This window comes from Gopherus flavomarginatus, chromosome 10 (assembly GCF_025201925.1).
Source record: "Gopherus flavomarginatus isolate rGopFla2 chromosome 10, rGopFla2.mat.asm, whole genome shotgun sequence".
NCBI classification, from domain to species: domain Eukaryota; kingdom Metazoa; phylum Chordata; order Testudines; family Testudinidae; genus Gopherus; species Gopherus flavomarginatus.
Genome location: NC_066626.1, coordinates 26,096,006 through 26,121,810, shown reverse-complemented (window position 1 = coordinate 26,121,810; position 25,805 = coordinate 26,096,006). Strand labels below are relative to the sequence as shown.

General features: G+C 40.2%; 1 protein-coding gene across 3 annotated transcripts in view; it reads right to left on the bottom strand.

The window, feature by feature from the left end:
• Positions 1-25,805, bottom strand: part of HECW2 (HECT, C2 and WW domain containing E3 ubiquitin protein ligase 2) — a 255,307-nt gene that overhangs the window by 111,359 nt on the left and 118,143 nt on the right. For 2 of the 3 annotated variants that reach the window (XM_050969456.1, XM_050969458.1), the window contains exons 3-4: positions 12,531-12,638; positions 839-933 (exon numbers count right to left, since the gene is read on the bottom strand). In XM_050969456.1, the coding sequence (XP_050825413.1) occupies positions 839-933; positions 12,531-12,638 (203 nt within the window). Of the gene's footprint in view, positions 1-838; positions 934-12,530; positions 12,639-20,918; positions 21,120-25,805 lie in introns of those variants that run through there. The other variant, XM_050969457.1, reaches the window with a different exon arrangement.

Below are 25,805 nucleotides of genomic sequence, written 5' to 3'. Positions count from 1 at the left end.
AGCAATAATAGGTTGTCATTCTCTATGCAGGCCAGTCTCTAGAGGAAGATAAGGCAAATATTTGCCAGTGGGCTGAACAGCTGATTTGAAGACAGGAAAATTTAATACTAAGACGAACAAATCCTGGGTTCTACTCCAAGTTCAAAAGGGAACATGCTTTAGTGATTGCAGACCCTTCTGCCCTGTCTCCCCGTCCCCACTTCTTTCCCTGGTCCCTCTACCTATCCTTGACCCAGCCCTCCCTGATCACTTTTCCCAGCCCCCTCCAAACCCAACTCATTGTCCCAGTCTCGGCCCTCCCATACTTGGCCCCACTTCCCAGTCCCGCCTTCTATTGAGCAGGCGTAAATGGAGATTTTCAAAGTCTCATGACTTGGTCAAATTTCTGTGGATTTCTACAGGGATGGCAAAAGGCCCTTCTGCTAAATTTCAAGTCATTGTGCTTCTCAACAAAACAACTGTTTTGCCCATGCTAAATATGCATATTTCCTAACCTCATTTTGAGGAACAGTTAAACTGTTTTGGCTCATACTTTCTAAAAAGATTCAGCCTGAAGTAGACACACAGCATGAAAAAATCTCAGCCCAACCAGTTAAAGTCTGACAAAGTTATAAGCAACTGGAAACCAAGTCTTATAATTAAAAGTATTGGGCAACCTTAACAAGAGCTATCACTTCTATGCGGCCTATAATACAACTGGATTGCATCAGGTAAGATCACAAAAATCCCAGTTAAGGGCAAAACCAGGAGATTGATGTTGATATTAAGAGGACTTGACTGACAGGTTAAACCATCTCCTTACAGATAAATTACAAACTAATATAAAGGCTCCACTTACCATCACAGCAGGGTTTTTCACAGTGATACATGGGGTAGTAGCTCGCAGGGCTCCACTAATACCATGGTAGTATTTAAAACAGATCTTTATTTCAGCTGGGAAAACAAACAAACAAACACTCATGTGCAATCCATACATTGTTTAAGTGAGACAAAACAGGGGCAGCCTCACGCTTCTGGGGAAAATCAACTGAATCATAGTTCACTCTTCTGGAAACGAGTGAAGGGCTGTTTCACCAATATTATTTATTAATCTATCCCATCTCCAGTATAAAGGCATTTCAATGGAAGTTATGATCTATATTTCCTCCTAAATTCTGGAAACCTGAAAATCTTTCCTTCTTCAAGAGGAAAGAGTCAAATCCTGAAATCATTTCAAAGCCAGTAAAAACCTGGTGGCCTATTTACAATAATCACTTGACAAGAAAGATGATAAATTTCAGCATGTGGTTTTGTCCACATGAAAGCACCAGCCAAGACAGATAGTGACCTACTTTTTATACATCTTTTGGAGCCAAATAACAGGGAGACACGATCACTGAATAATATATTTAGTACTGGCATTGATGTGGAGGGAGCTCCATTTTACTCTAAAAAGTAAAGGTGAATTAAAATTACTTAAGATCTTCATCAGACCTAGAAATAGATTTCTTGCAATGCAAGAGACCATATTGTATTGCATGCAAATTGTTTTATGCTTAAAACTATTTTGTCATATAACTATTAAACCCTGGAAATGATATAGCCCTAGATATAGCTACTTTTCAACACTTGGCCAGTTTAGTTGAAGATATTTTGCATCTTGATATTTTATGCAATAATTAAGGAACTGACTATTTGGCGTCTCAAGGGGAAAATATGATACAAATATGCTAAGATTAATACATTAATCACAGTAAAAAGCACCAGCACGCATTATACTAAGATGAAAATTTAACCAAGAGGTAAAAGCTGAGGCTCTGTCTAAATTGCATATGAAAACTTCTTTTTAAATGTGGATACTGTTCTGGAATACAGAATGGGTATTAATTCTACAACAACTGTGGTTATCCAAGATGTCAGTGTGGATCCCACTGTAGGTGTGCATCCGCCTCATGCACACCAGAGTGAAGTATTCTGAATAGCAGTGCATGCTATGGTCACGCATGTTCCCTGGGCCTTCTCGTGCTCTTGTATGAGGACAGAAAGGTTAGGGCAGCCACAGGCCTCCTTCAGGTCCCTTGGAATTCTTAGCCCAAGGTTGGCGAGGACTCTGAAATGTGGGGATGGAGGATAGGATGTGGAATCCACACTGTCTACAATATCTCGTAAAACCACTGTTACTGTAGGGTAAGTAACTGTTCTTTCTTCAGGTGAAGGTACACAGAGTTTAAGGTCAGAAGTTACCTAGTCTGACCTCTTGTATATTACACGCCATTGAATTTCACCTATTTATCCCTGTATTGAGCCCAAGAACTTAGGCACTATTCATACACAAGTTGTAATTGACTAAAGCAGGGGTGCCAGAGGAGCCAGAATTTACCAATGTACATTGCCAAAGAGTCACACTAATATGTCAGCAACCCCCCCATCAGGGCCCCCCACTCCAACCTGCAGTGCCTCCTGCCTGCCGGCAGCCCCACCAATCAGTGCCTCCCACTCCCTCCCCATGACTTCCGCCTGCCTCAATCAGCTGTTATGCAGTGTGCAGGAGGCTCTGGTGGGAAGGGGGGAGAGTGAGGGCATGGTAGGCTCGGGGGAAGGGGTGAAGTGGGCGCAGAGCCGGGGGTTGAGCACTGAGCATTCCCTGGCACATTGGAAAGTTTCCATCTATAGCTCCAGCCCCGGAGTCGGTGCCTATAGAAGGAGCCACATATTAACCTATGAAGAGCCACACGCAGCTCCAGAGCCACAGGTTGGCCACCCCTGGACGAAAGCCTCTCTCTTCCAGAAAGGAACCTCATCTTGATTTGAAGACACCAAGAGATTGAGAATCCACCACTTCCCTTGGGAGTTTGTTCCAGGGATTAATCAGCCTCACTGTTAAAAATGTATGCCCAATTTCCAATTCGAATTTGCCTGGTCTCAGCTTCCAGCCACTGGCTCTTATTATGCACTTCTCTGCTCGATTAAAGTGCCCATTTAGTACTTGTTATTTTCTCCCAATGAAAGTATTTGTACACCATCATCAAGTCACCAATTTTTTTTGAAAAAGCTGCAGACGTATTGCACTTCAGCTATAACAGTGTGGAGGCCCTTCAGCACTGTACGTACAGATCCTCTTATGAATTGGTGGACGGCGGGAGAAACTCTTTCACAGCACTCTTCACTGACAAATCTCTTAACTGTTGGATGCAGTCCAGAGTTCTGCATATACGTTTTCAGCAATACATAAGGGTTTCTATAATCTCTATTGATTTTTCCCAAATTCGAAAAACAGGAATAAAAACACGTAAAAGATTACTTACATAGAATGCTGGAAATTTATTTTACTTGTCCCTTTGCAACAGATTAGATTGTTCTAAACAGAAGTCCACAACTTAACCATTTAAAAAACAAACATTTATAAAATAAATGTTTGTACTTTAATCATAAGCGGTATTACTACACATGTTTCCAAGAGTTTGAGCTTTGATATCCCAGGTATTCACAACATTTCACTTGAAGACATTCTCCCATTCAGGCCCAAGCACCAAAAATATAAACTCATCATGGAAATACTTCCTTTTAGAACACAAGGCTCAAATCACTAGTTTGATGCCATCAGGATTTAGCTAAATAAGGTCCAGTCTGTGGTCCTAACTCTCCAAAGCTATGGCAGCCATGACAGACCAGTCAGCTATGGCTTCACACTACTATGCCATTCCTCCTGGCCTCTCATCAAGTAGTTGGGTCCTAAGACCCTATGAGACAATATCAAATGTGTCTCAACCACTTCCAGTGGGTCCTGGAGATTCAACGTCATTCCTTAGGAAGAGAACACTGGTCAATGTGTCCCCAAACATAAATGCACAGCACTTACTATAAGATAGATATCATCAGCTGGAAAGTTGAGAACTCATGTTGAAATTAAACTGATCAGAGAAAGAAAAGTTTCTAACTGATGGGGCCAGCCTTAGATCTCATGCTGTCAAGAACAAAGACATTTTTGATGCTCCTTGTTTTCTCCTTCACCCTCTTCCCCTATAGTTCTCTCATCTGTTTCCCTCTACTGTCTTTTCCTATCATTTCTTTCTCTCTGGCCCCTACATCATTATGATATTGGCTTTAAACAGCTATCACAATAGATTTCTCATGCAAATCACTTGATTATTCCACAATCGTTACTGAATGTCCACTCATGGTTTACAAGGGTTCATGTTACTGGTCTGAGTGAAGGCGAAGTATATTTACCCAGGGAGCGTACATCCATGGATCTGTGCCTCCTTTACTGAATACATAAAATGGGGCCTGTAAAGTGTTGAGATCCTTGGATAGACTCTAAGTGCAAAAGATTATTATACACAATCATCTACACTGCATATTAAGCTCCAGTTCAGCAAAGCACTTATGTACATGATTGATTTTCAGCACAATTAGTCCTATTGTCTGTTTTGTCTTAGTGAGATTATGGAGATTTGCCATATGTTGTGAAAATGAGACAAAAGGTTCTAAAAGTTTAGGTTGATTCTGACACTTTCAAAAATAGTGGTTAAAGGGCACAGATTTAAAAAAAAAAAAACTAACAAGAAAATTTCTAAGGAATCCCAAACCATCTTCAGCAGAATACTGAATGCTGTTAAAAACAGTTTATAAATAGTTTGGGTACAACAATCATGCAGAAATGAGATAAACAGTCCCCAGATGGAACAATTAAAGGACATGGATTACATAACAGCAGAACAGCATTCCAGGACTCTGGAGGTGCCATGTCATTCTCTTCATTAATCAAAGCTAATTCAGAATTTTGCTGCTTAATTATTTACAATATACTCTAAACTTCCTAATTCTGAGGTGACCCTGATGGGACTAAGAAATATTAAAATATTTATCTTGTATTTCCTCTGGTCTTAATTCTGCCACCCTTACTCATGTTGAGTTGTACCTTATTCCACAAATAGTCCCTCTCCCATTAATTTCTTGCAAAGTAAGGTATGTAAACAAGAGTCAGGCCCTGAGAATTTAGAGGGTTAAACGAGCAAAAAAATTAGGAATATTAACATTAAAATGGATACAAGCAATGAATATTTGATAGTCAACTTGCAATATATATTCTTGGTCAAAACAACTTCTCATTGATGTAACTTTGTGAAAACACTGACCTTTGCATTCTTATATCTCTTAATGCTTTTCCTCCATCCCTGCCAACTTGCCATAGCATTAATCCTCAAGGATTTATGGTATGCTGAGTTCAGCTTTTAAAACAAATATTTAAAAAAAAAATTATCTGAGTGGAAGGACACAAAAAAATGGTCACACATAAAAATTTCAAATTCTACCGCTCACTAAGTGAAAATAAGCCAAAAAATGTTTTTAAATCAAACTCAAAGGGAGATGGGGTCAGTAAAGCTCATTTTCCAATGAAGTTTCACTCTCGAAGAACTATTTTTATCAAAGTTATAATTAGTTGAAAATAGAGCTTGCATATAGACACCTTATATATCAACTCTGACTGTAACATCAGTACACCAGCATGATGCAGATAGTATACAAATGTACCATATATCTATCTATCTATCTATATACAGATATATATATTAATTACATTCATTGAACCTATGTCACGTTCCATTCAGGCCTCAAACTGAGATTTCTATCAGTACAAAATACAAATGGTCTATACGCACAGATGGTGAGCTAGAATGTCGTACTGCAGTGGCAGTAGTAATTTACCCATAAATATCCCAGAGGTGATTCAGAGGTGATTGATGTGACAAGACTTGGAGTATCAGAAAAAATCCCAACAGCAGCTACCATGTGTTACTGCTCAAGATTTAAACCTGTAGTATCAGCACAACAAATACATGCAAATCAACATATTTCTATAATATTTATAGAAATAAACATAATATAGAATATATATATTTGAAAAAATAGGACATTAAAGCTAAAGTTAAAGGATTTTTCTTGGAGAGAAATTTTGAAGTTGACATTCACCAGAATGAGATTATGGACAGTATAGTACATTATTACTTTAGAGCCCCATTCCACCAAGTGTTTACTTCTGAGAGTAATCCCATTGACTTCAATAGCCTTTGTCTGTTGTATAAAGCTGAAGATAATGGAGTAAGTAGTATGCCCAGTGGCAAGTGCGTTCACAGGACTGGGCTTTTATTTTGTAGCCTCTTTCATACAAAATGATAGAGAAGTGAGATGCAAACACTATCAGTGCAGATGTCTGTCTATTAGCCCACTTGTCTATGAACCCCAAGACTGACCTTGCTTTTTCTGCTCTTTCCTGAGAGGTAAAAGTAAATCTCAATCTCTCTCTCTCTCTCTCTCTCTGACAGAAAGACATTTCTAATCATCTTTCTTACACTCTTGCTACAATAATTTCATATTCAGAGAGAATTGTTAATAAATCACCAGGTGGTTTTGATGACATCTGTAGACACTCCATTCAATTCTACATTATAGGTGCACAAATTAATTTTGTCACAAAAGACATATGGAGAGTCTTCAGAACAACTTTATGAACATAGAAAGGAAGGCTGGTCCAGTGGTTTGGGCAGTAGCCTGGGACACATGGGTCAGTTCCTTGCTCTGACACAGACTTCTTGTGTGACCCTGGGCAAGTCACTTAGTCTCCACGTGCCTCAGTTCCCCATCTGTAAAATGGGAATAATAGCAGAACTCTACCCTACAGGGATGTTATGAGGAAAAATTGTGAAATAATCAGGTGTAATGGTAAAAGAGTATTATAAACAAAGAAAAATCAGAACAGCAGCAACTTTTGCAGCAAACTGGGTCTCCTAATGTCTTCTTCTGGGATATTGTTCTATTCTATTCACTTTATGTGAACATGGAATGTCACTTGTGTATTTGATAGTATATTTCAGGAGTATTTAGGATCCCTAGAATGACAAAGATAAGGGTTGGAGACATTCTGGCTGTTCCCCAGTGTACAAAGTGGACAGGTTTAAAAAATAAAAATGATAAGAAAAAACAACAGACGAGACTGACTACCTCTCTGCTGCTTTCCATTTCAATGGATAGTGCAGCACATGGTGGAGATCAGGCCCTGTAATAGTTTCACAGTATATCCAGTTCTCTACCTGCCTGGAGACTTTATTTCCCTAGTATCTGATGCTGAAAAGCTGCTTCAGGACTGAACACTCAAGGTTTTGACAACAGACATTTTTGGCATCCCTGAAAATGATTCTAGGTTTCATTGATTCTAGGTTTCAAGACACTCTATGGCAGCTGAAAGATATACCTCACTGTCCATTCATGCTTACAAATCTGTTCAGCAGTAAAGAAAACCATAAACAAGGTGGTAGCTACCATCTTGTCCGGGTTGGTCTCCCTGAACTTCCAACTTCCTGCCCCATTACTCCATGAAATAACCCTATCCTTCCATAGGAATGAAATAGCATTTAGGAACTGCAGCAACGTAGGAACTGGGTCTCTAATCCCATGCCTTCACAAAGGGAGGTTAGGGGTGCATTTTTTATGCTATTTCCCTCCATATCTCTTCCACTGAACATTCCTGCCCTCCAGTAGGGCATCATCAGGCCCATTTCACACTGGTCACAAGATCACTGTTTTTCCTGAGTCACATCATTGATGCAGAACAGACTGCCATTATAAATCAGCCCTATGGTGCAGGAGCAGAAGCCCTTGGCCACGTTCTGTCACATCTGCAACAATGCCAGCCTCTGCTGGGCTGGGGACCGAAGGACCTGGTTTGAGCAGAACCCAGAACAACCTAATGGCATGATCCCCAGAATGGACACTCAGAACCTTCAGTAACATTCCAACGCATCTCAGAATGGTCTGAATACATTACACTGTACTATACCTGCCCAATATTGCCACCAGCTCAGAGGACAACTCATTGAACTGGTCTTTTTATTTCACGGAGAGCAGAGAGATAATCCCTTCATGGATCTTATGTCATTTAAACAATCCTTCCTGAATGCATACAGCAGCTTAACTGAGATGACTAGTGAATCACAGCTTTTAGCCTCGCACCATACCTCCCTCCCCCAAAACAGGCAGCTCCCATTAACTTGTATTAAATGACATAAGTAATGAAATATTTCTGTTTTTAAATATCAGGCTGCTATCTCAGTGATCTCACAGCTCAATTTTGCTTTGTTGAATTTCTACAGCTACAGAGTGTTACATTTCATGCTAACATCACACTTTTGCCCTTTGCCTAGGGACCGGAAGAAAGGAACACCTGCCTCTGTTATGGCTGGTGCTGCAGCATAAAGTCAGCCCCTTTGTCTGGAGGGGACAGCCTAAGGGCACCAGCTATTTGTGAGGTGAGCAGGACATTGTACTCAGGAGGTGCTTCATTTCACCCTTCTTTTTCACCCCCTGTTCACTCCCATCCCTACTGGTTGTGGATATTTTTGGAGCATGTTGGTGTGTGCACAATTATTATTACTTTTGGTCTTTGTTTTGATTACTAGTTAGAGCATTTATTTAGAAGGAAGTCTTTTCAGGCTGTTTTGTTGACTTTTGTATCAGGATAGTGAGTTCTCCTTGATCATCTTTGTTTTGTTCATTCTTCGGGGGGCGGAAGGGAGTGTATTTGGGGGAGTGAATGAAACCGTTTGTATCTGCTTTTTGTGGTTTGTTTGAATTGAGGGGAGGAAAAGAAGAGTTCTTCCTTTGTGTTTGTTACGTGTTTGGCAATGGGGTGAATGGAAGATGGTTCCGTAAGTGGAGGTTATAGGATGGGAGAACTGAATGGGTGGAGGAACAAAATTAAAGGGACTGAAGATACCATAAATCAGGGCCTTACTAAACCATGTACCTAACTTTAAACATATAACCAATCCAATTGACTTGACTGGGACTACTCACATACCTTAAAGTTAAGCAGCTTTCAGAATCAGGGGCATAAAACGTAAAATGCCTCTCTGAAGAGGATGTAAGCTTTGGGGATAGAAGCCTTTGGCCCAATCCACTCAACTCCCACTGATAAAAGCTAACGTGATGGAATTGGGCATTCCAGATTCCTTGTAGACCATCTTGATTATTTAACACATGGTGTGGCTGTGTTACCACTATTAACAAGTATTATGAACACCTCTCTTAATGAGTATGCTGGCTAGCTTTAGACAAGAAACCTTCTCTTCACACTTGAGTATTTGTCACTTATCACCAAGTCTCATACCTACACCATTTGAGAAAGAGAACTGAGAAAGTAGCAGCTACTCAACTTCAGGTGCACTGGAATACCAATACTTCCAATTTGATTACCAGACTTTGACATTTAGGCTATGCTTGTCAGGGTCACAAATAAGTCTCGTGCTGGTTTTGGATTGTGGTCAACTAGTCATTTTGTTCATGCTGGGTCCTCAGTAGCATTTGACACACTGATTATGGATGGTAGTTTCAGCAAATAAAGGACATTGCTGTGGTACCTGGAACTGTCTTTTAGTTGTTCCAGTCATTCCAAGAAAAGAGCAGTAATATGGTGCTGATGGAAAATTATGTGTTATCACTAAGATTTAAATACGGCAAACCCCAAAGATCAATACTATGACCCATATTTTCAGTTACATGGAGTCTCCTGGTGAGTCCATTTCTAAACACAGGGTAGAGTATCACTCGCACACTGATGAAACACAACTATATAGTTTTAGCTTGATGGCCACTGCTTTGGAGGAGCGTTTGGAAAATATTAGGTCTAATGCATCCATCTACCACCTTAACTTCAACCCTAGAAGAACACAAGTCTTGCAGAAGGAGAGCTGTCACCTACATGACATATCGTTTATGCTGACTCCCTATTGTAGGAAGTTAGGCTAATAGTAGGGTGTCACTTGTGGTCATGCCCTCAACGGAAACGCATACTACTAGTAGCATATTCATCCCGGGACACATTGCAATAGGAATAACCTGTGCTCACGAACACAACATTAGATTGACTTTCCCTTGTTCATAATACAGTGGCACAATTATTAAACGCCAAAAACAACAGTGATCACATTACACCTGGCTTGCATTCTTTATGTTGGCTGCCTGTGAAGTGGCTGGCTGATTTTAAGCTAACATTGATGGTTTTTAAAGCCCTACCCCTGGAACCCAAGTATATCTGAAATATCCACCTTGACTCTGATCTTGACAATATGTTGTATATGCACAAAACCAGCCATTTACGGATCCAAACATTGCATCTTAGGTCAGCCGGCAATTGTACATTTTCTGTGATGGGCCTAAGTGTGTTCCCCAGACATCCATACACATCTAAAATATTGCTGAAACAATTTGATGTTTCTCTTGCCCCCAGTGTTTATTAGCTTCCTAGCCTATACTTCTCCTCCACCCCACACACTGCTTTTATTTTAATGGATTCGCTGAATTAATATCATTTTTATTCTATTAGGATGTATTATGTTTCTATAATGTTTCTATAATGTTCTATTGTACTTTTAGAATTATGTTATGAAAGGCACAGACCCTTGACAGGATAGATGGGTGTTCTAAAAATAAAGTGTATTTTAATACACTTAATAAAGGGTATATATATACACACACACTAAAAGGTACATAACACTTCTTGAAGGATATGTACAGCGGTTAGTCATGGTGGAAAAAAGTTTTGCTTTTTCTCCCTAAAATTCCTCCTGCAAATATTCAGTCTTTTAATAAAATAAAATAAAACAGAAAATGAATGACTGAAATAGAAAATTTCCACAAAAAGTTTCATTTAAAAAAAACAGAAAATTTTAAAGCAGCTCTAACCTTTAACTTTTAAGTCAATTTTTTGTAAAGATCCCCAAAACCATATGTATAAATATATGTATTTATATGCATTTACAAACATAACATGCATATATTTCATTATTTACACATTTGGATTTTTACTACTCTACAATAAAAGCCCCCATCCGCTACTGTGACGAGATGTCCCGATTTTATAGTGACAGTCCTGATTTTGGGGTCTTTCTCTTATATAGGCTCCTACTACCCCCACCCCCATCCCAATTTTTCACATTTGCTGTCTGGTCACCCTACCATCCACTACTCAGGACACCCTTGAAAATTGTTTAAAAGCACATTAACAACCAGATTTGCCAATTACATCCAATCCAATCAAATCAAATCCTCTAGCAATAAAATAGATACAACAATCAATCATCCTCCCCACACAACCACTACCCAGCCCTATCCAACTCTCGTTTCCTGACAGGAAGGTGTAAAGAATGAGTTTTGCACCAGGATATCATACTCTAGCTATACAGAGAGGGAACAGGGAAAAAGTTTTAAAGATCTAGGGTCAAAACACCCTACCAGCCACACCCTCTCTTCATACCCATGGGCCTTTAGCTCCGCTCACGAACTCTTGCTGATTTATGTAGTTGGACACCAGCAAAGAGAATAATGATGACAGACAGATTATTAACACCTTGGGGGCAGGGACCCCATTTTCTTACAACTTTTATCTAAAGGGCCAAGCATATGTATGGTGCTACATAGAGAAGTATCTTTTCTCTTACTATAAACTAGGTCTCAGAGTGGAAGAACATTCCTGGAGTAAGAATGCATACCTTTCTTCAGCTGCATGTCTTAGAATGCACCCAAAGGATACATACCCTTACCTCCTCTATACATAACTGTGAGGGGAAGCATCAGTTCTTCTCTGCCCCCAGCTGGAGGAGTTGCTTTCATGACCCACCCTGCTCAGGCCAGGCTACCAACAAGACTTAATCTCACAGATCTAGAAGGGCCAGGAGGAGACAGTGACTAATCAGGAGAAGGCAGGTCAGTTAAGGAGGCTTGACTGCTTCTTCTCAGTCTCAGAAGCAGAACTGAGTGAGACTGGAACAGGCGAGGAGTTTTCTAGTGCAGCCCCAAGTCCCAGGACCAGGACTAAGTGCTTGCCTTTGAGGTGTTGTTGTTTTTTTTTTTAAAAAGCACAGACAAGCAAACTCTGAATTTCTTATTCTATTTGACTGTTTTTAGATACTGACACCGAGTTGATGGCAAGGACCATCCTGCTCCAGCAGCCACTAGGGATGTAAATATCCATTTAAAAAGTTAACCATTTAAATGACTAAAATGTCATTTAATCGGTTAACCAATTGAACGGAATGGGGCTTGGAGTGACCAGCTGGCCCTGGGCTGCTAAGCTGGCTGGCTCCAGGAATGAAGGTTAATGGTTAGGGTCGGTTACCTGGTAAGACTAATGCTTACTGGTTAACCGTTTAATATCTTACATCCCTAGCGGCTACAACTTCTAGACTAAGGCAGGGCATGCCTATAGTGCCATGCCTGGTGCTGCAGGGGCCCTACAAAGCAGCCCCACATGTGGCAATAACTCAACACACTCAGGGAAACTCTAGGGTCTGTTCAGTTTTCCCTTCCAGTGCATGGCTCTGTGTAAAAACAGCTAACAGAGGTGATTTCAAAATGCTGTCAGACATGGAAATATCACTAACCATAACCTGCTTTGTTTAGCCGACTTCGACAAAAAGTCAAAGCAACTAATAACCCCTAGGGACTGCTGGTTTCCACATCCATGTTCACCCTGTATTACACACATAGGTACTTACGTTCCATAAAATAGGGGCCAGGTTCAATTCGCCATACAATTTGTCCTTTCTGCGTGCCCGTCACTCCCCGGTTCTTGGAATCCCAGAAATTGGCAGGAGAATTCTCATCTGGAACAGCAAAAAGAAAACCTTTTTCTGTAAAATGGAAATTAATATTAGCCACTAACATCAGTGGATTCTGCCCAGGATGTAACCCAGATATATGTCAGGTGACAGTAGCCAGGGAATGACTAGCAACAAGAAAGAGAGGCCTTAACATTATTTCACATTTAATAATTTACAGTTCTTTGAGTAAATAACCCCTTCTCTTTATAATCTGCAGGTTGGTTTGTTTGTTTGTTTTGGGGGGAGGGAGAGTTAGAGTATCACATTAAACCAAAAGACCATTAATCTTGGATCTTGCACAAACTAGAATGCTTGTTTGTGGTTTCTTGTCCAAACTGATGGAGATTAAAATAGGAACTTTGAGTACTCAGATTAAACGGTCAATGCTAAATGGCCTTTCACTTCACTGCAGCTCTTTATATCCATTTATGCAAAGAGAACAGACAGATATATAAATATAGTAAATGTATGGCGTCTTGTAAAGGGTAACCTGCAAAGTATTAAATTACAAAGACTTTACTTGATGTTAATTTCAGTATCTAGGCTAATGGGAACAAGCAGCATGTTAAAACTGAAAACACCGCTATGTTTTTCATTTTAGAGGTGCCACATTGTACATCCTCATCACAACGGCCCGGCTTGCCAGGGGCTTTTCCTACACATGCAGTGACCTCTGTTTGAAAAACCCTGCCTTAAACATTACCTGAACGCACATCACGGATAGTTTATGAACATTAATTAGTGACAAGCTTTCAATAGAGACCTTACATGTTACCCTTTATGGACAAATCCCCTGTAAGCAGTGTGTTTGATGACGCAAGTTTGTCAGATCTGAGATGAGAGTTGTTTGCAAAGAAGAGGGGACCCTTTGCCAAGGGGCCTTTGTGTCATCCACTAAAGTCATTGGGAGTCTTTCCATGGGCTTTGGATCAGGCCTTAAATGAAGAAACTGCACAAGGTGCAAGCTGCCTCTGAAATCTTGAGTAGTTGAGAAGGTTCCAGATTTTCCTAACACTTCAATTTGTTTAGTCAGGATGTAAAACAATATCCTACATAGTTAGCATCCTGTTTCTCTCCCCTTTCATCAAAAACACTGCCATATCTAACCATGCTTCTAAATCAAGTATAGTCAGCCTTGGTGCTTCAACTGCTCATATAACAGAGAGGTGGGGAAAATTAATAAAAATGACAGATTTGCAAGACAGCTCAATCCACATAATTTATGTTTGTTTGTTTGGAGGGCAGGGCAATTTTTTTTAATATGGCTATTTCCTATTTGTGTTATGTCATTCAACTAGAAGAATGATTATCAGTAGGAAGATAATTTAAAACTTCAATGCATGGATTTAAACAAAAAAAATATTTTCCTTACACACCAATAAAAATGAAAACTAAACTAATATACAAATATACAAAAAAAAATCTACCTATGGACTGACTCTCTCACTCGCACACACAAACACACATAATTAAAACTCTGAACTAAAGTCTCAGAAACTAGTTCTTTGGTCCTTGGTCAGCTGAACTGAAGTCAAAATGCGGAAGAGGGCTGGAAGCCACAGGCCAGGATTACTGCATTCATCCACAGGCAACTTCAGTTTTAATCAATCGTAGACCTTCTTTTGGCAGTTAATCCAACTGCTATTTGTTCAGCTGGCTGAACGAGTTGGAATCTGTGCCAAACAATTTGTCTAAAATTAGTAACCATAACATACAACATGCAATAAAATACAATCTTCATACATCTGTAATTTGCCAAATCAAATTTCTGCTCTAGCAATGCAAGATCCCCAAATTCCTGTATGTGGTTACTATCTCTTTGCCTGGGTGGAAAAAAACCTTAACAATGTTCAATCAGTTACAACAAGCTCTAGAAATTAACAATTGCTACATAATGATTAGTATCATTTGGTGGATGTGGGATTAAGCTAAATTCTTTTAAAGTCCCGATCTACTCCAAAAAAAATGACTTGTTCAAATAGTATCAAGTGGTTCCATGTTTACCACGTCTCTACTACTTCCAGCTCAAACTGTTCAGTTTATGAGTAAATTAAAACAAACAAACAAAAAAAACAACCACCACCACTACTAGCCCTGTAAACGAAACCTGGAATCTGAGAATCAAGATGAATTTTTTTCTTCTCCTGCCTCATTATCAATAATAAAAGTTCTTCAGACAAATTAGGCTCTCATATCCACCTGTGTAACCTGATGTCCTCAAATTGTGTCTTCCGTGACAACTGTGCAAAACTACTACTGCCCACAGTAGTAGTTGGACTACTACTGGCCGGACATTAGTGAACAATCCTGTGGACAATGCGTAAAAAGGAATAGAAGCCAACACATTTTTCCTTTCCATTGTTAACTCTGCAGGGATACCTAGAGTAAAAACAAATTTGCGTCATTGCTGTCAACAGACATAAGCTGGGATATGTATAGCGAACGCCTTGTTGAGTAAGAAGGTGCCATTTTTACAAATTCACTTTTCAGACTCTGCGCTATTCTTATAGTTCTTACTCCATTTTCTACTATAGTGCTAGCTTAGTCATGCTGTCTCAGCTTTTAATTGCTGTCTTTTTACTTTGTTCACTTGGATAAACAGTTTTTACAGTAACACTGAAAATATATTCCCTGTTCAGCCACCAGGCATTCTAACACTAGTGAACACACAAGCCATTATTGGACTGAATTCCTGGAATTACCCTTAATCCTTGGTGCCACAGTCTTGCTGAATGAGCCAACAGAAACGGGTTTTCTGTAGAGAGGATGGCCTCAGCCGTCAGAAGAAATGCATCACTCTGGTGTGGTCTTCCTGGCTAATTAAGTAGTAGTACTTGCGTACTTTGAATGGGTCTGAGGCTAGATGGTCACAGCGAAAGATCTGGATGAGGAGATCTATATCAAGGTGAAATGGAGGAAATCTACAGGGCTTGAATGGAGAAAAAACAAAACAGAAATTTTTCTTTCTTCCACAGAAAAGTCTCCAGAGACCACCTGATTCTATTCATGGCCCTCAGTCTGCACTGGTAGCATTTCTATGGCGCCCCAGAGTTTAAACCTGCTCTCCTATGGCAGAGAGCAGCCATCCTGCCTGCATCCCCATCCAAGCTGAAAACCTTGCTGGTAGAGCTGCTTCCAAGCACACAGGTATGATGAGAAATTAAACACCTTTTTGTTTGATGAATCAAGCCCAAGTCTGTATGGTCAGAAATCCCTACAACTATGTATCCTGGGGACCAGATAAGATTTGACATACAGGTCTCTCGCAACTTATGCGCATTTGACATGCGCGCTGGAGTGGGGGCGTGGCCTCAAGTGGGGGGGCATGGCCTCAAGATTTAAAGATCCTGGGGCACCAGCTGTGGCTGGGAGTCCCAGGGCCTTTAAATCACCTAGGGGACTCCCAGCTGCAGAGGTGGCTGGTAGCCCCTGTGGCTAACTAAAGGGCCCGAGGCTCCAGCCACTGTGGAGGTCCGGGCCCTTTAAATGCCAGCCCCAGCCCAGCTGCCAAAGCAGCTAACAGGATTTAAAGGGCTCCTCTGGGCTCCCCACCGCGGCGGGAAGCCCTTTAAATCCTGCTCGCAGCTCCGACGGTGGGGCCAGGGCCAGCATTTAAAGGGTTCCACCAGGAAGCCCTGCGGAGCCCTTTAAATCCCGCCCACAGCTCCGATGGCTGGTGGAGCCCTTTAAATGCCCCCCCACCCCCGGCCCAGCCGCCAGAGCTGCGGACAGGGTTTAAAGGGCTTGGGGATATAATTTCAACTATATGCGGTTTACGCGATAATCACTGAACGGAACCCCCGCCTAAGATAAGACTTGCCTGTACACGATTTCGAAGAGGAAAACCTTTGAAAAATAATTTTTAACAAAGTTTGTGTTTTTAAAATTTCATTGATTAAAAAACACCTGATATGATTTTTGTTAAACTTACAATTTGATTTCAAGATACCATTATGGAGCAGCTCATTTTTATATGCAAAGATTATGGCAGACATCCAGTCAAAACATATTTGACTTTATTCAATATCATTTTAATATGCAAAATACTAAAGAGCTGTAAAAATATCATCTGGGATTTTTCCCACATTTACAAAATCATAATAACAGCTACATTATCCAATGCATGAAATATAATCTTCTAAAAAATTAACCACCTTGGAAAAAAGGACTTTTTTGATTGGTTGGCAATCAAAGATTTTCTATATTTGTTAAATCCATGACTAAATATCTCAAGAGAGATCCATGGTTTCATGTCTCAAATTGAGAGAGACGACTAACGATAGCTGGCATATAACTGCAAAACAGAAGGCTCTCCCTTACTTGATAATTCTTGCTTTGTTGAAAATATATTGATTGTCTAGGAATGATAGAATAGGGTACACTGCAGTAGTTTTACATTCAACTGTGAAATTATCAGTAGGGGTTAGGTTTCTCCTATACTTACAATAAACTCAGGCATGAAGACTTAAAGTATAGAGCAGAGGTTTTCAAACTGTGGTCCGCGAGCTCCGTTCAGATGGTCCGTAGACAGTTCCCTTTCAGGTGGGTGGTTGCACACAAGAGAATGAAGGGCCACCCATCTAATTAGTGGAGTCATGCAGGTGTGGCTCCACTAATTAGAGAACAAAATTTGTATTTGTAGAACAAAAAATCATGTATTATTATTACATATATAGCGCTTTTATCAAAGGGCTTTACAATAGTTAGCCAAAGGTAAAAACAACATTTGAAAAGATTATTGAGTGGTCCGCTGAGACTTTCAGCAATTTTGAAGTGGTCCGTGGCAAAAAAAAGTTTGAGAACCACTGGCATAGAGTCTTTTCAAGTACATATTACTGCCACTTCATCAAAGAATGCAAGCTTCAACTGCTCTTGTTTTCTCCTCTTTCTTCTAATCAGCTGAAATTGTAAACTGGGATTTGAAAATGAAGTGTTTCAGCAAAATATGAATCCAAGTACTTAAAGGGTCAAATATTTTCAAAGGCTGATAGTTTAGTAAGCAGTGTTATTGCTTCTGAGTCATACTTGCCACATGCTGGCAGACCTCCTCAAATGTATTGCCATTTATTAGCATCTCAACACAGGATCTGCACTGCCGCTGCAGGGGGAGTATCTGACAGAAATCCTATAGCATCTAATGAGGAAAAGAGATTTATTAAACTCTGTGTGTCATCTTTTTTGCTACTCTGCCCCAGGAAAAGGATAAACTCCCTAAAATATACCTCCTCAGAAGCAACTTGTATAAAATACCAACATGATAAGAATTAAAAACAGAATCTTCTAAAGACATTACAGAATTACCAAGTCTGAGGCTAGCCTGATAGTAACAGTGCTGTGAATGGCCATGTGCAGATCCATGCTCATTTTCTGGCCTCAGTTTCTCTGGCCTGCAGCATCCAAACTGTTGAAAAGTATGAATGGGGAAAGGCTTTCCATCACTCAAGAGCAACTTCCCTAGTCAAGTAAGAAGCCACATCAAGAGGCTCAGGAGTCGTCTTGTTGAGTCTTCCTTGGCCACAAAGTTAGTGCCCATGTTACTAGGTCTCTCTGATAGCGTTACATTATGATCATTGTGATTACTTGATCAATCAGAATGGATCCTTCATATTGTTTCACAAAACTCATAATGAAAATGTGTTTTTATTTAACAAGGTTCTAAAGTGAAGGTCCTTCCTATGAGGTTCTTCTAACTCACCTAGTTTGAGAATGCCCAGAATCTTTAGTTAATAAACATGGAAGCCAGTCTTCAGGCTTTGAAGTGTGCACTTTGTAAGTGAGATGTTGTGGTGTTTAGTCTTACAGTTCTTTTCTTAAACACCACCGATGAACAGCAGGCACACCCCCTACAATAGCCACGTAAGGCAGCCCCTCCTTGATTATCAGAACCAGGGGCAGCTCTAGGTATTTTGCCGCCCCAAACACAGCAGGCAGGCTGCCTTCGACGGCTTGCCTGCGGGACGTCCCCAGTACCACAGATTCAGTGGCATGCCTGCAGGAGGTCTGCTGAAGCCGCGGGACCAGCGGACCCTCCGCAGGCAAGCCGCCGAACACAGCCTGCCTGCCATGCTTGGGGCGCCAAAATGCCTAGAGCCACCCCTGCCAGGAGCCGCCCCTGATCAGAGTAACACTTAAATGGAACCAACTGTTACCTGAAACAGGGTTATACATTCTCACCTTATGTCAGGGAACCCATGATTCTGTTTGGATAATAGGAAAGTCTGGATTAGTGTGGAATGAATATTCAAGGTTGCACTCTGTTATCTCTGAATTCACATAATTAACAAATGCATTGCTGCTGAAACATTATTTATAAAGATGGCTCTGGCTCCCAGTGCCTAAACTTGCAGATAATGACACACAGAGACAAGACAATTACAGGCTTATAACATGTGTCAGCTAAACTGAGTACAAATTTAGAGAAATATTTTGTCCCTTTGAAAAAAAAAAATTCTAAAAATCATACTCCAGCACTGAACCTTCATGGAGGACTATTCACATTGTGAAAAAGAAAAATATGCTGCCCATAGCTGTTTAACTACTTAAAAAGTTAGTATAGATCAATTCCTTTACTTTAGTAGGTTTAAAAAGAGTTTGTGATATACAGCGTAGAGAAAAAGTGATCTCAAATACATTCAGTCGCTGAATGTCTTTATTTACGAAAAAAAATTATCTTTATTATCATTCATTACTTTAGAAGGGTCTTGCAATCTAAAGCTCTTCAATAACATTCATGCAGCACAGCCTGAAAAAGATCGATCATGGTGCTAGCAACATTGTCCATGCTTTAATCTATTACCTTCCTTTGGGATTTACCTCTTAATCTCTTTTTCTGGAATTTGTTTTACTTTATGTGAAGCTTTCTGATTTGTTATGGCTTGTTTTGTAGCTTTATTTTTTTAAATAACTGTTTGTGTTCTTTAGACTTAATTTAAAACAATCTTTAAATTACATTTTTCAAAACTTTAGGGCATTCAGCATTTCAGATGAATTTCAATAAATTATTGTGCATTGAAGGCTACATACATTCCAAATCTATTTATCGAGAGAGCGGTAAGGGGTGGTTTTGTGCACTGATGTATTACAGAAGCTATTAAAGTGGATCTCAGACTGGGGAAGGTTTCAAAGCTTCCTTCTAAGACAAGTTATTACTTCTGTCAGGTGTTCTCTTAAAGTAAGTGTCACCCGATATGCGGAAATTGATGTGCAGCGAGTGTGTTCTTTAACAAGTGTATTTTTGTCTCAAGGAGTTTCACTGACCTGACATCAATTTCTCTAGTAAACATACTACAAAGAACGATCTGCCTCTCCTCCATTTTACTCAAGTTTGAACATTTTCACTACATATTTTCTTTTTTACTAGACTGTTAGTTAAATTGCTTGTTTTCATTATTGGGCAGTGATGCAAATCACCAGGACTTAATTTTGCACCAATCACCGGTAGACTTCTAGGCTGAGATTTTCAATGAAATGCTGGGGATTTAACATCCATTACTTTTACAGCACTGCTTTGAAAATATCAATCCTATTTCTTATTGTGATGCTCGTAGGTGCCCTCAGATTTTTATTAAACACAAAGAATTCTAACAACTGAAACAAAGAATATTTGTTGTAAATTTCATTGATTCCTTGTTGTTTCAGTTGTTAGAATTCTTTGTGTTTAATTAAAATCTGTATTAGCTTTACATGGTTGACAAGGCACACATTTGTCCCTACCTTCTCACGCTGACAGTTTTCACTTTGATACACTGTAAAAAGATGCATGGTTTTGCAATATTAAAGAGTTCTGTGGGCACCAATAAAAGAAGCATCACATAATTCACTGGAGAATCTTGTGTGTGTACTTTAAACAGTGAAACAACCTCATTTCTCTTCTACATCAGCAAAAAAACATGCTTAAAAACAATCAAAAGTGGTATCAACACACATAAAGGGGAGAAGGCAAATTTAACCCCGAGGCCTCACTCCTCCTCTTAAAGTTTAGCAAGCAAATTAAAATCTTGTGAAATAAAGCATCCCCAGAAAGCAAGTCTCTAGATAAATTGTATTAAAGCAATTCACTTAAAATGCACTAAATGCAGTTCAGAGCCTTTTTCAACCTTCCTCTACTTCCAAATGTTAACGACTAAGTGTGATTTATACTCTGATAAAAGTCAGAGTATAAGCCGACTATGAATGTTTCACAGGCTTTCCGGAGGGAAACAATTTTAACACAGAACACGGATTTAATACAATCCTAAAGTTGCCTGTAAAGGATCCACACTTCACTGCATGTTCTAGCCTTACCTCACTACTGCAAAGGATCTCTGCTGATCCTAAACTGCATCCTTCATATCAGACCCAATTAATGAACTGGAGAATCAGAAAATGAGACAGACATTCAACAGGCGGTATTCTGCATGATTCATCTTATTCATGCGTCAGTCCTGTTTTCCAATGATATGTAATAAATTTTACATAAGTTGCCTTCTGGAACCAGACAGTGCAGCTCAGTGTTGAAGAACTAACACTATACTATCAGCATTGTGTAATCTTCACTTCAAAAAGGTGATTCTGCATTTTCTCTCTTCCTTCTGTCATTATAAGGAAGGGTTTAAGAAGGATGTTCTCAAACTCCTAAGGAGTTTCCACCAGTTACACACAATTGACTGTTCTCCTTTAATCAAGGGCTTATCTAGGTGCAAACATCCTAAGTCAAAATATATAAAGTATTACGTCCTTCAAACTAAGCTATTTGTGGCCACTCCCCTCTAAAGGGTACAGGATGCAATAGCTCCATCCTCCCTCAGCTTCCTTCCTTTAGTTTTCCATGGGAGAATTCCAAAGAGCTAGTTACATCTCACATGCAGTTAAGCAGGCTGATGTAAACAGGAGGACTTTAAAATCCCAGAAATGACAGCACGTCAGTCACAACAAAGAACAGTGGGGAGCTCACTGGGAAAGACGGCGTTTGTTTTCCCAGTATTTCACCACACTGTATGATTTCCCTGCAAAGCCATTTATTTTAGAGCAGTTCAGGTTGCTCTGTGTCATTCTGCTGGTGCAAAGATGCCATAAAGCTGTTGTAGCCAGCCACTGGAGGAGTCCTCAGCACAAAAGTATCAATGGGTGGCCAAAAACTGCTTCTACTAGGCCACCCCTTCCTCGAAGGCAACATAGGCGGCAGGGGCAGAAAAAGGCAGCATGGTTAGGGGTCCCTTATACCAGCTGATCTGACTGCTAGAATCCCTACTTGTGGCCACTGGCAGCTGGCATAAGGCTTCTCTAATTTATGCCATGGACCATATCTGTGCCAGCATGGCCCCAGGATCAGGGGAGCACAAAAGTTGGTTTACGGCTAGTTTTGCAATATATTCCTCTTCCTAAATGTCATAGAGTTCTTCAGTCATGCTCAGGATCTGGTCCACAAGTTCCTCACCAAGCCTTGTTTTACCGTATGCTTGTAAAGCATTGCATAGGTTTATAGTGCTAAAAAAAATTTGTTATTTTGATAATAATTAGGTAATATTGACCAAAACTGGACCCAAAACCGCACAACTGCCCACAGAAGTGCTCATTCATACTTGAGAGAACTTTCAGTAAAGCACTTCCAATCAATCAGGTGAGATGAATTTGCTGCAAACAGACTTGGTAACTTCTGTATTATTTCCATAGTGCCATTAGTAGACATTTTTACGAACAATCAGAGATGCAATCCCTGCCTCAAAGAACAGTGATAGAAAAAACCTGAGAAAGATATGATAAGGGAGATTTAAAATACAGTATAGCAGAATACTGAGGGCCAGATGCTGCTCCCACTGAAGTCAATGGCAAATCTCACACTGAATTCTATGGTCAGCATCAGGCCTTAAGGGATGAACAGTGCAACTCTTATCCGTGTAAATAATTCAGCCTGATGTGAGCAGTTCCACAGTGACTCAGTTGGATTTTCAGGATCAGTCCCAGGCACTTATTGGAAGACTGACTTTAAACTGAAACAGTCAAGATAATAGCTACAATTAATTTACCTATCCTGGAAACAGAGAAAACTATATTGTAACTTCAAAGCACACATGTGCTCTCTAGAAACACAGTAGGTGATTTCACAGGTTGTAAGAAATACACGAGGGTTTAATTATTTTCAAATCAAGCCCCATTAATGTTTTAAGAAGAGCCAGATTCTTGATCTATTTAAAAAGACTGCCTTGCAATTTACTTATGCTACTGGAGATTCTAAAATTTTGACTAATAAAGACACAGCAGTTAAGTCTACAGGTGGCGTGCAGAAAGAGACAAATATAACAGATAGACTCACTTAAAATCTTACTACTTTACAGGGGAGAGAAGTAGCCATCCTGGTTCCTGCCCCATAAGACACTTTGACAATATGTGATACACACAGGGATATGGTGCAGTTGTGCATCACCACATGATGGGGAGGAAAGCATTTAACAGCCTGCCATGAGGCTATAGGTCAAAGTTCTGGACTCTAACATATGGGCCAGGTACTGGCCTTCTGCAAAATAGTAGTGCAGTCCCTCTACAAGGAAACACAAGTAATGAGTATGCTCAGATTTATACACCACAATCAGAGATTTAATGTTGCCATCCATCTCTTTCAGACTTGCAGAGTGTGTATTTGCTCCTAAAACTCTAGCTTTCATATGCTGGCAATGTGTTTTTCTGCTTAATCGCAAAGGAAAATACATTTAAAGCCTTTTCCATGACAAAAAAAAAAAAAGGAAAAAAGAAAAGGATTCCACTTATACAGGAAGCCAAACTGAGGTCATCTCTGACCAATGTTCTCCACAGGGAACATACTAGACGACAACGCCATTTGAATGACAGCCAAAGTTATTTGTGCTTATTATACTGTGTTTGTTTACATATTAGGAAAGAGGATTAGCACTTTTTAGCCTACTCTTTCGATCCACAGGATTTTCAGGAATGAACTGCATACTTCTCCAAATCATAGAATCTAAGGCCAGAAGGAACCATTTGATCGCATAGCTAACCTCATGTATATCACTGGCCAATAAATATCATCCAGAGACCCCTATTTTGAGCCCAATTACTTTAGTTGAACTAAAGCATTTTAGTCCTTAGGAGCATAAACTGTTGTGTGCCCAAGGCAGAGAACAGGAGAGAGAGAGGTAGCACCAATACCAATAGCTCTGAAAATGGCAGGGAATTGATTAGGTGGAATATGCCCAGATGATCCCAGCAGGTGATCTATGCTTTGCAGACGAAGGCAAACAAACAAAAACAACAAAACCAAAGTACCTTCCTGACCCTAAGGATGTAGGGATATTAAAGAAGGTACTAACAGTGATTCCCCCAAGTGACAGTGACCCCCCAATTTCATCAAGTACAAAAATCTTTTAGTTCTTCTGTTAAAACTTGTAAGTTAATGTCTGCAGAAACCATTGATTGTATCTGTCCTGTGAAAGATACTCTATTACTATGTAAAACTTACAAACAAGTTAATTGACAATTCTTGAAGTAAACACTATGCTAGCCTTAAACTGTAATTGATACAATGTAAACAAACAGACCCCCACCCTCTGTGATTACCGGGCTGGGAGTCTCATAGGAATTAACACACACCTCGAAAGTGGTGGAGACAGTAAATTAAAATATGGTTAAGATATGGAATATATGTTGATGAATGCTTGATCTGCAGGAATGGTTAGGGAGGTGCCAGCCTAGAAAGGATCCATCGGCCGAAGAATGTGTCAAGTGGACCACCAGACAACCCTCGGAGGGTAAACTGGGATCCACCCCAAACACCTGGAAGGAATGTGCCACTTTAAACAGTGTGGAGCCACCAGGAACGTGCCATTTGCTGATTGAGTCAACAACAACAGGATGAAACAGCTCCCATAGACTAACATAGGAATTAATTCCTATAAGAATGAACTCCAAAAACTGAGGACTTTGAGTCTCTGGTTCTGCTGCCAACCTCAAGGAGCATCAGGTGCATCTGATACAGACTCGACTCCATCCTCATGACCAAGATACCTGGCCAGTAACTTGGCATGAGCAACTTCTAGGCTGGTAACTATAACACCTATACAGAACCTGAATGAATGATTGTGTAAATGAATATATATGTGTGTGTGTGTGTGTGTAGTGATAGGAATAAGTAGTTAAACAACGTTGTTTATTTTATCTTTTGCTTTAATAATATATTTACAATAAATATAGTATCTTTGCCTTACCCCTCTTAATAAGATCCTGCTGGTTTTTATTATATTGGTATAACAACAAAGAGTCTTCTGTTTTTTCCTCCACTCAGGGTACCCCCAACTATTTAGCCAGGGTGTGAAATGTGTCCAACAGGTGAACACATTCATCTGACCCAGCTCGCCCTAGGAACAACAAAAAAAAAAAAAAATTCATCCAATGCACTACTTGGTTTAGTCCCGCTGACCGCACCACTGTCCAGTGTAACTTTGCACTGAATTTCAAAGCTGCACAAGCTACTGAACAGCCCATGGGCAAAATAAAATTGCCTCTCAAAACAGAAATCCAAAAGGTAAAAGTCCAATGGGTGCACCGGCAGTAGTTGGAAAGCAGGTATCACATTTAGCGCCTCAGGGCCACACTCCCCAATGATACGAACTGCTTCATCAATGGACATATAGCGTACAGCACATAGTGCCAGGTCTTGTGGGCATGACAGCTGATGGATTAATCAGTATGTCCCCAGGGTCTTCTTGGGGACCAACCCTGGGGGGGAAACTCTCAAATGTGCTATAGGTAAATAATCAAATGGCCCAGCTATCCTGCCCTCCTTTAATTCTTGTGCAATCTTTTTTTGACAATATGTCCCATCCCAGCTACTAACTTTAAATTTGACATCAAATGAGGTTTATTTCCCAAAAAAGGGAGCCGAAATCCTGTGTAAACCCCTCCCACAAATATACCCCAACTGCCCTGTTAGGGTAATCCCACAGGAGAACCCTTAACACATCCAGTTTAACTGGTATTGGAGCCCGTGCCCACTGCAACACCGCCAGCTCGTCCCCCTTCCCAGCTTGTGCTCTGAGTCCCAGACCCAGTTCCACCTGCGCCAAACCTGCAGGTTGGCACTTGCACCACACCCATTCTTGTTTCCTCTCTGATCTTCCTTTCTCCTGATCGGTTACACTCTGAGCATGTTAGCAAAACATCACCCAGGCATCTAAGAAA